General features: G+C 51.0%; 6 protein-coding genes across 6 annotated transcripts; 2 read left to right on the top strand and 4 right to left on the bottom strand.

Annotated features, from left to right (window-relative positions):
- Positions 1-676: 676 nt before the first annotated feature.
- On the top strand, positions 677-1,660 carry A1O5_08390 (uncharacterized protein; the record flags this gene model as incomplete). The annotated part of the gene is made up of 2 exons (XM_007748972.1): positions 677-761; positions 816-1,660. 2 exons carry the CDS (start codon positions 677-679, stop codon positions 1,658-1,660), a joined length of 930 nt encoding a protein of 309 aa, XP_007747162.1.
- A 1,044-nt stretch (positions 1,661-2,704) lies between these two features.
- On the bottom strand, positions 2,705-3,893 carry A1O5_08389 (uncharacterized protein; the record flags this gene model as incomplete). Its single annotated transcript, XM_007748971.1, has 3 exons — positions 2,705-3,537; positions 3,624-3,781; positions 3,844-3,893. 3 exons carry the CDS (start codon positions 3,891-3,893, stop codon positions 2,705-2,707), a joined length of 1,041 nt encoding a protein of 346 aa, XP_007747161.1.
- A 557-nt stretch (positions 3,894-4,450) lies between these two features.
- Positions 4,451-5,197, bottom strand: A1O5_08388 (uncharacterized protein; the record flags this gene model as incomplete). Its single annotated transcript, XM_007748970.1, has 2 exons — positions 4,451-4,957; positions 5,042-5,197. The coding sequence occupies 2 exons, from the start codon at positions 5,195-5,197 to the stop codon at positions 4,451-4,453; spliced, it is 663 nt and encodes a 220-aa protein (XP_007747160.1).
- Positions 5,198-6,108: 911 nt separating this feature from the next.
- Positions 6,109-6,590, top strand: A1O5_08387 (uncharacterized protein; the record flags this gene model as incomplete). The annotated part of the gene is made up of 3 exons (XM_007748969.1): positions 6,109-6,119; positions 6,174-6,322; positions 6,451-6,590. 3 exons carry the CDS (start codon positions 6,109-6,111, stop codon positions 6,588-6,590), a joined length of 300 nt encoding a protein of 99 aa, XP_007747159.1.
- Positions 6,591-7,437: 847 nt separating this feature from the next.
- On the bottom strand, positions 7,438-9,058 carry A1O5_08386 (uncharacterized protein; the record flags this gene model as incomplete). The annotated part of the gene is made up of 2 exons (XM_007748968.1): positions 7,438-7,899; positions 7,967-9,058. The coding sequence occupies 2 exons, from the start codon at positions 9,056-9,058 to the stop codon at positions 7,438-7,440; spliced, it is 1,554 nt and encodes a 517-aa protein (XP_007747158.1).
- A 675-nt stretch (positions 9,059-9,733) lies between these two features.
- Positions 9,734-11,485, bottom strand: A1O5_08385 (uncharacterized protein; the record flags this gene model as incomplete). The annotated part of the gene is made up of 3 exons (XM_007748967.1): positions 9,734-10,523; positions 10,572-10,753; positions 10,811-11,485. 3 exons carry the CDS (start codon positions 11,483-11,485, stop codon positions 9,734-9,736), a joined length of 1,647 nt encoding a protein of 548 aa, XP_007747157.1.
- Positions 11,486-13,723: the final 2,238 nt, after the last annotated feature.

Here is a 13,723-nt window from a genome sequence, read left to right as displayed (position 1 = left end):
TTGGACGTTTGAAATTGATAGAGATGCCGAGTGGATTGTTCAGCAAAGACTTGGTAGTCTAGCGAAGCGCAGGGAGACCCATGACGACCAAGTGATGCGCAGGAAGTGAGGACTGGATTCGGAGAGGCTGGAAGCTGGTTAATGGTCAGTACGGCCCCAAAGCCGCTCAGGGGCCTGGGTCACCTAACAAGTAGGGAGTAGTGGCACCTGTACTTGTTAAGCAGAGGTTGCTTGGTGGCACTTAGGCGGATAGTGGGCATCACCCAGCATCCCACTGGGCGTAATGACGCTGATACTTGACGCCCACAAACTAAACCTCACTAGCCTGTAAATCCACCTGCAATCGCCTGTCGAGTACATTTAAAGTGTCCCGCGTTAACCCTACTCCTAACTCGGTACTTCGTACTTCGTAAATTCACTCTAACTCCCCGCACCCAGCAAGTCAACTGTTTGTGCCTCAAAAGACAATCGCTCTGTATTCTCTGACTACCGTGTCTTCACTTGCACCGCGCACGACCTTCACACCGAAGCCATCATTTTCCGCCACCGCCTAGACGTGTTTGAATCCTCTTTTCATCCAGGCTCCGCAACCTCTCCTCTCCACCTTCCTCCCTCATCGGCCTGACCCGGGCCAAAGAACCGCTCAAGAGACCCCACAGAATACATTGAAAATAAAATGGCGACATCTGACCTAGATCAGTTGGTCATGATGGGCTTCGACAAGGAACGCAGTGAAATGGCACTGAAGAATACAGGCAGCTGTAAGTGGGCTTGATCCTTTCACACCCCTCACCACGTGCTGAATAACGCAACAGTGGCAGACGCTATCGACTGGCTCGATGCGAACTCGTCAAAGTCATTAGAAGAACTGAAAGCCGAGAAGGCCGCAGCAGAAGAGGCAAAGGCTGCAGAGGCAGCCGAAGAGGCACAGAGTCTTGTGTGCAATGAGTGTGGGAAGAAGTTTAGAGGGACCGCCCAGGCCGAGTTCCACGCATCGAAATCTGGCCATACTGACTTCTCGGAGTCCACTGAAGAAATTGCACCCTTGACTGAAGAAGAGAAAAAGGCAAAGCTTGCAGAATTGAGGGAGAAGCTAGCTGCCAAGCGAGCAATCCAATCCGAACAAGACAAGGTCGACAAAAAGCGCAATGAACAGATCAACCGGAAGAAGACCAAGGAAACGGAAGACCTGAAGGAGCAACTGAAGGTCAAAGAGCAGATCAAGGAGGCCGAGAAGAAGAGGCGAGAGAGGCAGGAGGACATTGAAGCAAAGAAGCGGATTCAAGCTAAGATCGCTGCCGATAAAGAAGAACGACGATTGCGAGCTGAGCGGGAAAAGGCCGAGCGCGCTGGGACTGCGCCTCTGGTCGCAGCAGCAGCCCCTCCGCCAGCGGCGCCAGCGGCACCAGCAGCGTCCAAGCCAGCCTCCGAGTATAAGGAGACACGATTAAGGCTACAAACATCGACTGGAAACATTATGAAGACCTTCCCTGTCGAGACAACCTTGTTCGAGGTGGCGGCGGCTGTAGGGGAAGAAACTGGTCGGGACGTCGAAAGCTTCACACAGAATTTCCCGAGAAAGGTCTTCAACCAGGAGTACTTTGGAGAGAGTCTGAAGGATCTAAAGCTCGTGCCCAGTGCCAGCTTAATTGTGAAGTAGGTTTATTTTCGTTTGCTCTGCATGCTGCCTTTGATGCTTCATGGCGAAGGCGTTTGAGCTGGGAGGCTTCTTACAAGGTCGTTTCTCTGAGGGTTGCTGACCAATGAACACAAGGGACTATCCATTGCCCTGGTAGCACTTGGAGCACTGGAGTTTATGAGGCATATAGATGAAGCAGGCATTCCTCCCGAAGAATATCTAACTTGAAAATCACGAGATTTCGAGGCAGGTCTCATTTTGTCAAAGGCGACAGATTGCAAGCCGCCAAAGGTTCTCGCACCAAGTGCTGATCTGCGCATCTTGCTCCTCGATCCATTCATCCTCTCGTACAAGACTTCCCGTCATGTCTTCCACGACGAACCACACCACCAATCGAATGGCCTATCACATTCTTGAATGGCCCCGATTTTGTTCCACCCTTGCCGATATATCGATTCGATACCATCGATCGATGTTGAGCAAGGAGAAAAAGAGAATACGAAATGAGAACAAGAAACGTCCTATCGCTTCATCAGAGATATGTCAGAAGTCTAGGAGGCCATCCACGCCATTGACTTTCTCTTTCATTGTCCCCAATTTCCACGCCGAAACCATCCAGAACCTGACCTAGATCTCAGAGGTGGACTGGAGAGTGCTGATCTCTTCGACAAGAGCGTTACGCAGAATAACTCGTAGGTTTTCCAGGATTTATGACTTCTCTTCTGGTCGGAATCAGACTTGTCGTATATATATGCCTGCCAACGCCTTCCGCAAGCGTACACTCATGGCGAAAACCCGCAGGCAGAATCTTCAGCTGCGATTATCGCCAGAATCCTCAGGTCTCTCTCCGATGAACGAGATAACACCTTCGGAAAGTAATCCAAGCCGCAACCTAGCACGACTCAGGGGCAGTACATGGGACCATCCCGAGCCACTCTCTCTGTGGGAAGCGATTACTTGGAGTGGACAGACCGTACTATCCCTAGACTGAAGAAGAGACTGTCTTTTTTTGGATGCCCAAAATTAGGAGACGACCGGTTGCTTGTCGCCCTTCTCGATACCGACTCAGTGGGCACCAATTCCAGCAGGCGGCGCTCTAATAAGAGCGTCCCCAAGTCGGTACTGGCTTTCTCTGAAGTACCGATTCATCGCCCCCATGCTGATGGGGTTCTTCGAGTAGTAGTATGCGGAAGAAGAGGTGCTCGAAAGAGAGATGGCCGAATCCACCGTTTCTGAAGAGCTGTCTGAAAGGAGGGACGAAAATGAGGAAATGGAGGAGACACAAGACCTCTTTGGTTTTGGTGATGCCATGTTGTGGAATGCAGTGTCCTCAGCAGCTTCACGATGTCCATCCTGCACTGGATCCGTCTGGACTCCGGCGTCTGAATACGTGACACGTCGTCGAAGCGGAAGCATGGGTTGTCGACGTTGATTCATACTAGACACGTCTGGCCACGCTTCTTTCAAAGCCGGGTCCTGATGGCTTTTGTCCCTTTCGTGCGACGCCCTCAGTGACAGCACTCCTGCGATTGCAATGCTCCGTGGTCTGATTCTCTTCTTGAGTCCTTGCCGCCGCTGTTGCATCGATAAGCGCTGTTGTTGGTCGTCCTCTCGGCTACTATTGTCCTCTGGGTGCGAAAATGTATGTGACTTTCTTCGAAACGCCATTCTTTGGTCAACCATGTCCGCCCCGGCTTGTGGGACGGATTTATGATGAATACTGCTGCTGTTCACATTTTCTCGCAGGTTGGTGTTGATGTGCGATATCCGCTCGTACCGGTCGAAGGCGAAGAATTCGTCGTTGTGGCCAAGGGAGACCTGAAGAGTCTCGAGATCCCTGCTGGTCCCGTCGGGAGGGAAAAGCCATTCATCGAGCGCGCAAGGGAGGCCGTGTCTTTCTGCCAGAGAGAGAAAAAAGACCAGTTAAAATTGGTGGGTTCTTGTGCGAGGCAAAGCGAAATGATTTTGTCCATCTTCCTCTCACCTTGTCTATATTCCCCGTGCCTGTCCTGCCAGCAGATATAATATCGGTCGAATGCACCAAATGCATACACAAGGATCTTGTCGACACTCTCTAGGTGTCCGAGAAGGCTGTTCAGCGAGACGTCAAGGCTTGGTGGTCTTTGTGGCTTCGTCGCAATCCTACGTCGAACGATCAGTTCTGGGTTTCTCTAAGCGTTCTCTTTGTCTCCATTGGAACTTACTCGTTATCCGGGTCGAAAGCTGCGACACTGCCAGGATGTATGGATGCCATTGATGATTTCCACCAGGAGGAGGGAACTCTTCTATGGCATTATCTTCCTTTTGCTGGATATTTTTGCTCTGATGGCCTATGAATCATCAGCGTTATAACAGAAGCGAACAGTTCGCGTCAAAGATACATAGCGTCTACTTCTCACACTTGTTGTGGGGTCTCAAAATCTGGCCTCGTTCAGGGGATTGATAATTGATGCCGTCAGGCCACTGAGCTCATGATATCCCTTATGAAGCACAGAATGTCGCATCCAGTCCCCCAACGCCAGCGTGCCTCTTACACTGTTGGCAATCCCACACCTCTGCTGTGACACATTCAGGCCGCAATGGAATCTGCGGTCTTGTTGGAGCTTCAACGGTCAATCTGTCGATCCGTCAATCCGTCAGAACTTGTTCTAGAATCATTTACAGCTGAACATCTACGAATACGAAGTTCTTTGGCACTATGCAATGCAAACAATGGTGCATGTGGTTTCTGGGGTCTGTAATAGCTTTTCTATTCTCAGACTTCCCCGTGTACCTTCCTACCTGAGAGTATTCTTGAATATCTTTCCAACTTCAGGTAGTTTGCTTTGCCTGTTCCTGTTGCCGCAATACCGGATCCCTTTTCCACCTCTTTTCTCTCCTCCACAATTCGACCTCCAAGACCCTAGTTCCCTTGGGAACCTTTGCTCGCAGGCCATCATCGTCACGGTCGAAATACAGAGCCCACAGGCCTGGCTCTTCCTCGACGACCACAAAGCCCTCCCATCCCTCCAGAGTCATCCGGCGGTCTTGCCTGGTGCAATCCCATGGCCCTGTCACGTTGGGCTGGGCGTCTACCCGTAGACCGTATTTGACTTCGTACGTACCCTTATCGACGTAGATCCAGTTCAACATCGGCGGGGTATCGCAGATGGTCGAGACGAGGCCTTCGTACTTTGTCTCGGGATATGGGAGGAAATATCCAGCGAAAGGATGTCCATGTGGTTGTTTATCTGCGTCTTCGTCGTCGTCGTCGTCGAAATCATCATCAATATCAATACCAACACTCTTCGACCTCGTGACCACCTTGTCGATATAGAGCTAGGCAACCATCTTCATCAGCAAAATCAATGCACATAATCATCGACACTATTCTCTGAAGAGAGAGCAGCCCTCCTCGCGTACCTTCTGGTCTCGCAGCACGATCCGCCGACCATCAATCTCTTGATTCCTGGTCGATGCCTTCACACATGTCGCGACCAGGTTGCACCGTCGAGCGCGGTGTTCCTCTCGCCTATCCTTTGCCTGGCCCTGGCGGATGGCTTCCGCTGTCGCCAGCATTGCTGGGCATGTTATGAGCGCGACAACCACGGAGAGCACCATTCTCGGGCGCTCGCTTCAACGGAACACGTGAGACCGTACTCCGTACTTGTTATGTCGGTTTCAGGTCTTGAGTGGCGTGATTATCCTCCCGAGTTGTGGTATGTACCTGGTACGATAGGATCTCAGGTGGAAATAGTCGAGCTTCCCCTATTTGTGCTCGCGAGAGGTTGGGGTGGTCTGTTGCTCCGGCTACGCGAAGTTGCCATGGTGGGAGATCGCTGTCCTACATATTATTGTCCCTGGCGCCTGGGATGGCGCACTGGTTTGCTCTTGCATCAAGTCATGCCACAGTCGTTATGATACTCAGAGGTGGCCAGATCTGGGGTTCAGTCTGGAACAGATTCGGCTGGGTGGTTTCACGTCCAAATCGGCTTAGGCTGTAACAAGAGAAAGGTTGCTCGTCTCAGCCTTGCGACTCCTCTTGTTTCTAGGACCACAAACCCACCTCGATAGTTCCCCGAAGCCATCAGGCCACAGTTACTTACTCGCCGCAGTCTTGAATTTCTGCAAGCTTGGGCTAGGAGATCTCTGGAAATGTGTGAAGCGACACTCCAGACACAGAAACCCCCTTTCTCCCTGACCCTGCAGCTCAACTTTCCCCGTAGTATCGACGGCGTTTCAGACCGAAAATATTGGCCTTGCTGGGAACATAAAAGAGAAGAGGACATCGCTTTGCTGAGATGCATTTTCATCCTCATCACATCAACAACAAGAACAAACACTTCAACTCATAGACCGCTGAGTCGTCTGGCACGACTAACGAAGACATCCAGTATCGCTTTATTATTGAATAATCCGGACACTTCTCCATTCACGCTCGTGTTGATCTTGAGTCTCTTCTCATCCACCTGATCTTTCACGCAATCAACATGTCTGCAACGTATGTAGATCTCCTTGGCGGGTGTGCACGACCCAGAGGCTGACCAAGTTCCAGAGCTGCATACAGCAACACCGCGGATAAGGGTTACTCCAGCGGCAGTGAAGACGGACAAGCAGCAGGCCAGCGGAAGGCGCTGGCTACAACCAACGGCTCATCAGCATTACCCCTACCGCCCACCTCGGATTACCTATCGCAACCAGCGGGTATGTCACGCCAGCGCGTTACACGCTTGACCACTCCTGTCCATTCTCGAGCCACTTTTCTTGACCTCTCCGGGGTTCTTTTGGTCTTCTCTTTTTCTGTCTCATACTGACTTGCTCCATCGGTCTAGGCGGTCTGCTCAAGGGCGCAACCGATGAAAATGGCAACCTCAAGCCCGCGGCGCTCATGGTCGGTATCAAACTTGACCTAGAGGCAGAGGTCCATTTGACAGCCCGAGTTCGAGGCGACATCACGATTGGCTTGTATTGAACGGGGAAATGGAAAAAGAGACCAGTTTGCCCTCGCACATGACAGCGGATGGCCAAGTCACAAGGCTCGTTAGCTGCAGGTTCAGCTCAGGAAAGGCCGATGACTCCTCATCAAGCACGCCAATTCGGACGAGAAGCGAAAAACTCCTGTGTTGGGAAGATGTTCGGGTCGTGCACTGATAACCCTGGAAAGACCAGGTTTGCTGAACTCGTGCTCTGACTCGTCCTAGCGCCTCCGTCAGGACCACAGATACGTACAATACCTATCAATAGATAAGATGAAAATGCGTATCTCAACCATTTGAATTGAAGAACTTGGAAACAAACGTGTACTGCGAATTGCCGGTGCTTGGTGTCGGTGACAACAGGGCTACATATCGTTGCTCTGCCATCAGGGCCAAAGTGCTGTTGAGGCATGGAATGAGACTGTTGATAGAGGAGGGCCGAGGCAACTTCAGGTGATCTGAACAAGCCAAATACAAGCTTCTTGTTGCGTGCCTTTGTACAAGTAGTTTTTCCTCTCGTCTTCTGTTCCTACTTGTCCATACCTAGCTACCTAGGTGGTATATCACGCGAAAACCCCGTCGCCCAGGTTTCCTTTCACATCAACGATTACTCAAGAAGCCCTCCTTGGTCGGCGGATCTCGAAAGGTCGCACAAATCCCAGCTTTTGGGAGAGTGCTATTGCTCCATGTGGCGTTAACCTGCCCATTAGCACTCTTTTCATCATCTCCGCCGGGGTCTAGCTTTGCTACCCATAACTGTTATGATCTTGTGGCCCAGAGATGGGGGTTTATTTTAACCGTGGATGGGTCGGCCGCTGCATGGAACCTCCACAGCTTGTCCTCCTACTTCCCGTCCCCAGACTTGGGTGGATCTGGACCACAGCCAGAGACACGCCACGATCGAATCACAAACTCACTGCCGCCTTGTCCATAAAGGCTGAAATCGTCGCACCTGACCTTGTACTGTCCTGTCGTTTTTGCGCAATTCGCATTGGAGTAGTATTCGAGACAGCAAACTCCGGGAAAGATGTGGTTGCCAGATTGGAACATAAGGTCTGCTTTGGCTGGAATGACGCTCTCGTCACCCGGGAGAGTCGTCAGGTCGGCTGTGGCTTTGACGGTGGCGCACTTAGTGTTCGCTGTGAGGTGGCCATCCTCGGTCAGGAAATAAGGCCAGTCTTCCTGGACCAGCTCCGTTGAGTCGAAGACATAATTATACTCTTCCGCGGAGAAAAACCAGGAAGGCGGCTCGCGGAGCGGAGGAGCTGGCTCACACTCGCTGTCTGTGCAACTTCCGGAAGCACACTTGAGCGTTGTCAGTTGTTTCGAAAAAGTCACATTGTTCAAAGAATGATAGCTAAGTTGGACTTACCACTTTCCCGCATTGGCCACAATTCAACGGATCCGTGCCCACGTCGTCTGAGCATTTTGGAATCGTCCGTTGCCCAGTGACTGCCAAACTTTCCAACACGTCCGCGAAGCCGTCACAGAACCTGTGAAGTTGCTTCTGGTCGATCTTCGAAGGCTGGATTGCTTTGATGACCCCAAGTCTCGCGGTTTTGATGAGAATATCCTGCGTAGTGAGGTATCTCATTGCCTCCGCACTTGCTGTTGCCGGATCACCACCAAATCTAGCGTCGAAGAAGTCCTTGAATCTGTCGCGTTTAGTAGCCGCTCCCTTAGGAGGGGAATAGTAGTCTTTGGCGACGACATCTATCCTAGAGCTTGGGTCTTCTTTCAGCGAAAGCACAATACTGAACGCGTCGATATCTTCTTCGAGGTCTCTGATAGTGAAATGTGAGGTGTCGGGTTTGTTGGCCAGCCAATCTTTGCAGAATTTGTAGCCCGATTCCCTGTCGGAGGGTGGGTATTTTTTCGGATGCCGGATAGTGGCGTCTTGCCAATCGTCGTAGAACTGGTAAAGGTCACCAGCCCAGCCGGCAATTTCAGACATGCCCCATGATGATATATCTTGGCGGTAGATCGCATCCATTGCCGCTCCAAGGTGGGCTGAGTGTTCGTTGACGCCATTGAAAAACGGGTCTGGGAAAGCTGTACCGTATGGCAAGCCCAATTTCGTCCCGTAAGTGATCCAGGCCTTGTCGATGGTCCCGACCATAAGGTCCCAGTCCAAGTTGTTGTAGTCCTTGTGTCGTAGCCATTCCATGACGAGCTGATTTTCATCCGCCAAAGACAGGAGCGCCTGGGCCTTGTATTTCACTGCAGCAGCATAAACAGCTGAGATATATGTAATGATTGGATTCACGGGGAGACAGCAGTGTAAGCCCGAGGGGCTACTGGGACAGGTCTGTGAGAGCCCGGATGTGATCAAAGAAGTACCTGCTGAACACACCGCTTGCTGGCACTTGCCATGGACATTGCCTCTGCCACAGGATGCGGCGTTGCTTAGTTTGAGCAGGCCGGTCAGGATGGCGGCGATCAAGATAGTTGGAATGAGATGCATGACTAACTAGGGCAGACAATGCTACAGAAGTATTGAACCGTGGTGAAATGTGCTAGCATTTCGAGAGAAACTCTGTTTTCTCGAGTAGATTAAGAGTTGTTTGATGAAATGGAAATTTCTCAACGACATTATCTTACCATAAATGTATCGGAACTCTCTGATGGAATGCATGACAATGGCATGACATATTCTGCACTTACAAGTACAACTACTACCAGTAGGACCTTGAGATCCTGAGTTTGCATCCATGATCGCAACTTGTTCGTACGATAGATGTCTCAGTAGCCCCGGGGAGAGCTCTAGCATCATCGAGTACTAGTACTATGCTCCGTAGCATCATGCCACCTTGGAGTCGTCGGCAAGAGAGAGCAGAGTCACGGCGGAAGTAAGGGAAACTGAGCGTTTGGATGGACGTCGCGTTTCTTTTACTCTTGGGAAAATTGGCAGCGACCTTGGCATTGTCTGACAATGGCACCACCAGCGTCCCAACCAGAAAAGTGGATCGAACTCCTCGGCGCGTCTGCGTTCGCCCCCCTACTTGTTAGGTACTAATTTCACCGTCAAGATCAAATCGGAAGATATTAAGACGACTAGTACTCTATTTGATATATTAAACGAACAACTCGAATACTTAGCTTGATTTAGCTCACCATTTTGGACATTCGCACCACAAGCCTAGAGAGATCCCACCACAATGTCAACCTCACCCTGGCCGACATTCACAGTCACACCAACACCCTCAGTCTCGCGCACTGTTGTTGTCTGCTTCAGCGCGCCGTTAACATAGACTGCCCAGTCTCCTTGAGGCAGATTTTTGACCGTAAACGTTACTTCTCGTGGGTTTCCGGTCCAACTCTGCAGGGTAACCACTATGGCACGCGCTTCGTTGTCCCAGATCCCTCTCAGGAAGTCCACGCCGTCCGCGAAGGTCAATTCATCCACCCACGGTCGCTGGGCGAGGATCTCGTGCGTCCATGGCTGTTCCCACATCTTCTTCTGCCCATCCTTGACATTCAGTCGAGAGTACCCGATGCCAGAGTTGCCTGAGTGAGGCTCCATGTGAATCATATGGTGCTCCTCGTCAAAGAGCTCGTCGTTGCGCGGATAGAACAGGCCGCCATTCTCCCATGTCGGATTGAGGTGCGAGTCGATGTATTCGAGGAGATCGTTGAGCTCTTTTTCTTTTCCTAGCTCCGACAACATCTGGGTAAAGCAGTTCCAGCTTATTGTTTCGAAAGGGAATACCGGGTTAGTGAATTGAGAAGAGATCTCGCGGGCCCTGCGCAGGGTCTCCGGGCTCTGAGGATCCTCCCTATGCTCCAGTACCAGTTTCCGGAATCCAAGAGCTACTCGGGTAGGCTGAAGACGAGTTTTCCCGTCGACGTTGGTCAAGAATCCAAGGACCTGGCTGTCATACAGCGAATGCACCTTTTCAGAGTTCCAGGTGTTCATGTATGCATTTGCCCTTTTCCTATCAGTGTTGTCATACACCTCCTGACCATGAAGTACTCACCAAGCGGTATGAGCTCCTTGCCTTGCGGGAATAGCCTGGCGCTGCTTCAGGGCAAAGAAGCTCGGGTACAGGCCGCTATCGGTGATCATGCCTTTGCGAATGAGGGATGCTTCGTACTTTTTCAGGACTTCGTTCACGTTGTTTGTACCATCGCGGCTGTCATTGTATCTCATGGCAATGATCTTATCGATGGTCAGTCTATGCCGCCTGGGGACGGAATCTCTGGAGACTGGGCTCACCGGAAACTGATTGCACACCACAAACACCGCATTCGGTTCACAGCACACGCCTACCCAATCATTCTCCTCCATCTGCTGGAAAATTACCTCCTGCAAGCTGCGATTGTCGTACGTGAAATCCTCTCTGCCCAAGCCCCAGAACAAAGGACTCCAGTGGAAGGTCAAGCTGCCTTCCTTTTCGAATTCGTCGTCGTCGAAGAGCATAGCGTACAGGCTGGTCATCAACAACAAGTGGCCTGAGTACATGATGTTTTCCTTGATGACCGGATCCGCCCAGGGTTTCCGGAGTTCTTTCAGGTCCGGATCGAGAAGGTTTCCCCCATGGCTTGTGTTGAACCAATATCCCCAAACCTCTCGGCGAAGCATCTTGTGTATGATCCGTCGCAAGAGCGCTTTGAACGCACTTCTCATGGCCGGAAGACGATGGTAATGAGCGACACCAGTGGCGTAGGCCATCGTCGCCAACTGGTACCTGTACGCATCATCCCATTCCTGCTGGGCCTCGAGGGTGCCAAAGTGATGCCACTCGCCGTCAGGTTGCGAGACAAGATTATGGAAGTGTCGCAGATGACCGGCCTGTGAAGCGTCCAGTTTGGGATATTTCGAGATCTCAACGGGAGGATGAGTAGAAACAGTCAGAGTCCCAGTGGCGGTAGTGGTGGTAGTGGTGGTCATCGTTGCCATCGTCATCTCTGGGAGGATGATCGGTCCCGTTGTTCATGGACCCGTTCGAAGTCATGGAAGGTGCTTGAGTAGGCAATGCTCTGATGTATTGTTATATGACTTACCGCACTTTGCAGGACATTTACTCATATATAAAACGCAGCCTCGGCTCATTGAATCGGTAGATGCTTCGCATACGAATTGCTCCCGAAGACCGGCCTCTGGGGGTCGCTTTGCGGGCACGGGGTGGGTGACAGAAGCGAATACGCATCCCCACACAACTTTTGTAGGTGAGCCACGCTACGAGTGCGTATCGAATGCTGACACCCATTCGATTGCGGGGTTGAAATGGTACTAATATGTCAGACTTTAGAGACGTCGGAGCATATTAATGCGATTTAATGATATCTCAAGATTACTCAACACTTCTTCCGACATCAGCTAATGGATTCCAAAATGCATGCCATAGGTCAATTCTTTCTGAAGAATCAGAGAGGGTTCATGTCAGAAGTCGGCATAGGTTACCGGGAGTCGAGCATCATGGGAAGTTTGAAGATTAGGCCTACTCCGACCATCTGCCCTCAGAAACCGTAGGACGATTTGATGTTAGAGGGTGAGCGAAGAATGCTTTAAGCTGAGCTTTAACTGAGCCACTAACCGATCATCATCGAAGGGCTCCTTGAGCACTCCCCGAGCCACGCGCCATGGGCACCAAATCTAGCCCTCCCCTCAAAAAAACGCCTACGCTTGCCCCTTGGCTAGGCACCTGGTTTCAGACAGATTTCAGGGAACCTGGTAGATTCCCTGCCCTTGCGCTGCTGCTTAAATCTCCTTGTAACCTTGGCACTGGCGTTTTCAACAGGGCTACAGAACCGTAGCGCGGTGATTAGGAGATCATGGCTCATTGTTCCCCGTGCTACCCACCAATATTTTCATGCCGCCTAAACTTTTGGATGGTTGTCATCCCGCTTGTCGTCTTCGGGAGCTCGATCCAGGTTGGAAAAAGGTATGACTGAGAATCCGATGATTGACCACACATCCCCTTCCCCATCGCAAACACTTCTGAAGCGCCAAGGAGGCTTTCTTATTCCTTCAAAGCATTCTCCATATGCACTTTGGCCGTGTGATGACGAGGTCCAAGTCCATTCTCACAGTGCTGAGCATCTTGCAACAAGCGTGCTATCGCCGTCCTCCAACAGCCAGCGTCGTATCGGATAGGCTTTATTGCTCTTCTAGTGATCTCGAACCGACCATTTTTGGTATGCTTGGATGTTGTTGGCGGTAATAGACCTTAGCTACTTACTCTGCCTGGATTGGCTTAGCTAATCACATCCCAGGCTGAGTGTAATGTACTCACCATTCACCGCCCTTATTGTCGTCTTCCGTCGTTTGGCCTCGTGAAGCGACAGCGCCCCTTGCTTGTTGATCTCATAGTTACCGGGCGGCTGGCCAGCCTCAGGCGGTTGTAGCCTAACCAAATACGGCAATTATCATTGTGACTGATTGGTTGAGAATCGCCACAACATCCTGCTTCAGCAAGGTCCTGCGTGCAGGCATGGTATCTCCCAAGAAACCGGTGCCATTAACAAATCTGAGGGCGATGGTTTTCTGTCTCATCTTTTTGATTTATCGTCGTTACATTAACCCCCAGATCCTGCGAAATATCCAAAGCGCTATATTCACCAGAGCACACTATGAATTTTCGGCATTACCAGCCTGGCAATTGTGGACGGGCAATAGCCATAACGTCAGATGCCTGGGAGGGTATCCGGGGCGTCCTGGAGGATCTCTACATCAATCGCAAATTTTCCATGCAGGATGTAGCTAGGTATATGGAGAAGAACAATGACTTTCATGCCAGGTGCGTTAATCATCTAATCAATCAAAGTCGGATCGTTGAGGATAGCAGTATTCACCAGTACACGACTCAGTTTCGGGCTTGGGGTTTGAAGAACAAAGTGCCAGGAGCTGTCATGCGTGAGGCGGCCCGCAAGTTATACGAAAATCCACGACGGTCAAATTTATCATGTCAAGACAAACCTATCTCTATCGACGGTATTCAATGTTTTGTTGCAAGAAATCCTGGATTTGTCCCCAAATCCAGATCTTCGCGTCAGTTCCTCCCATATAGTTTCAAGATCGAGTCTCACAACAAGGGCGACCCCTCTGTCAATTTTATGGGACATCGAGAGTGAGCGGGATGTTGCCTCCACAGCAGCAATAGTCCAGCTACGCAGCCACTCGGAGCTT

Source organism: Cladophialophora psammophila (genome assembly GCF_000585535.1).
Source record: "Cladophialophora psammophila CBS 110553 chromosome Unknown aczJe-supercont1.13, whole genome shotgun sequence".
NCBI classification, from domain to species: Eukaryota; Fungi; Ascomycota; class Eurotiomycetes; order Chaetothyriales; family Herpotrichiellaceae; genus Cladophialophora; species Cladophialophora psammophila.
The sequence above is the reverse complement of the archived record's forward strand: the minus strand, read 5'-3'. Positions and strand labels throughout refer to the sequence as shown.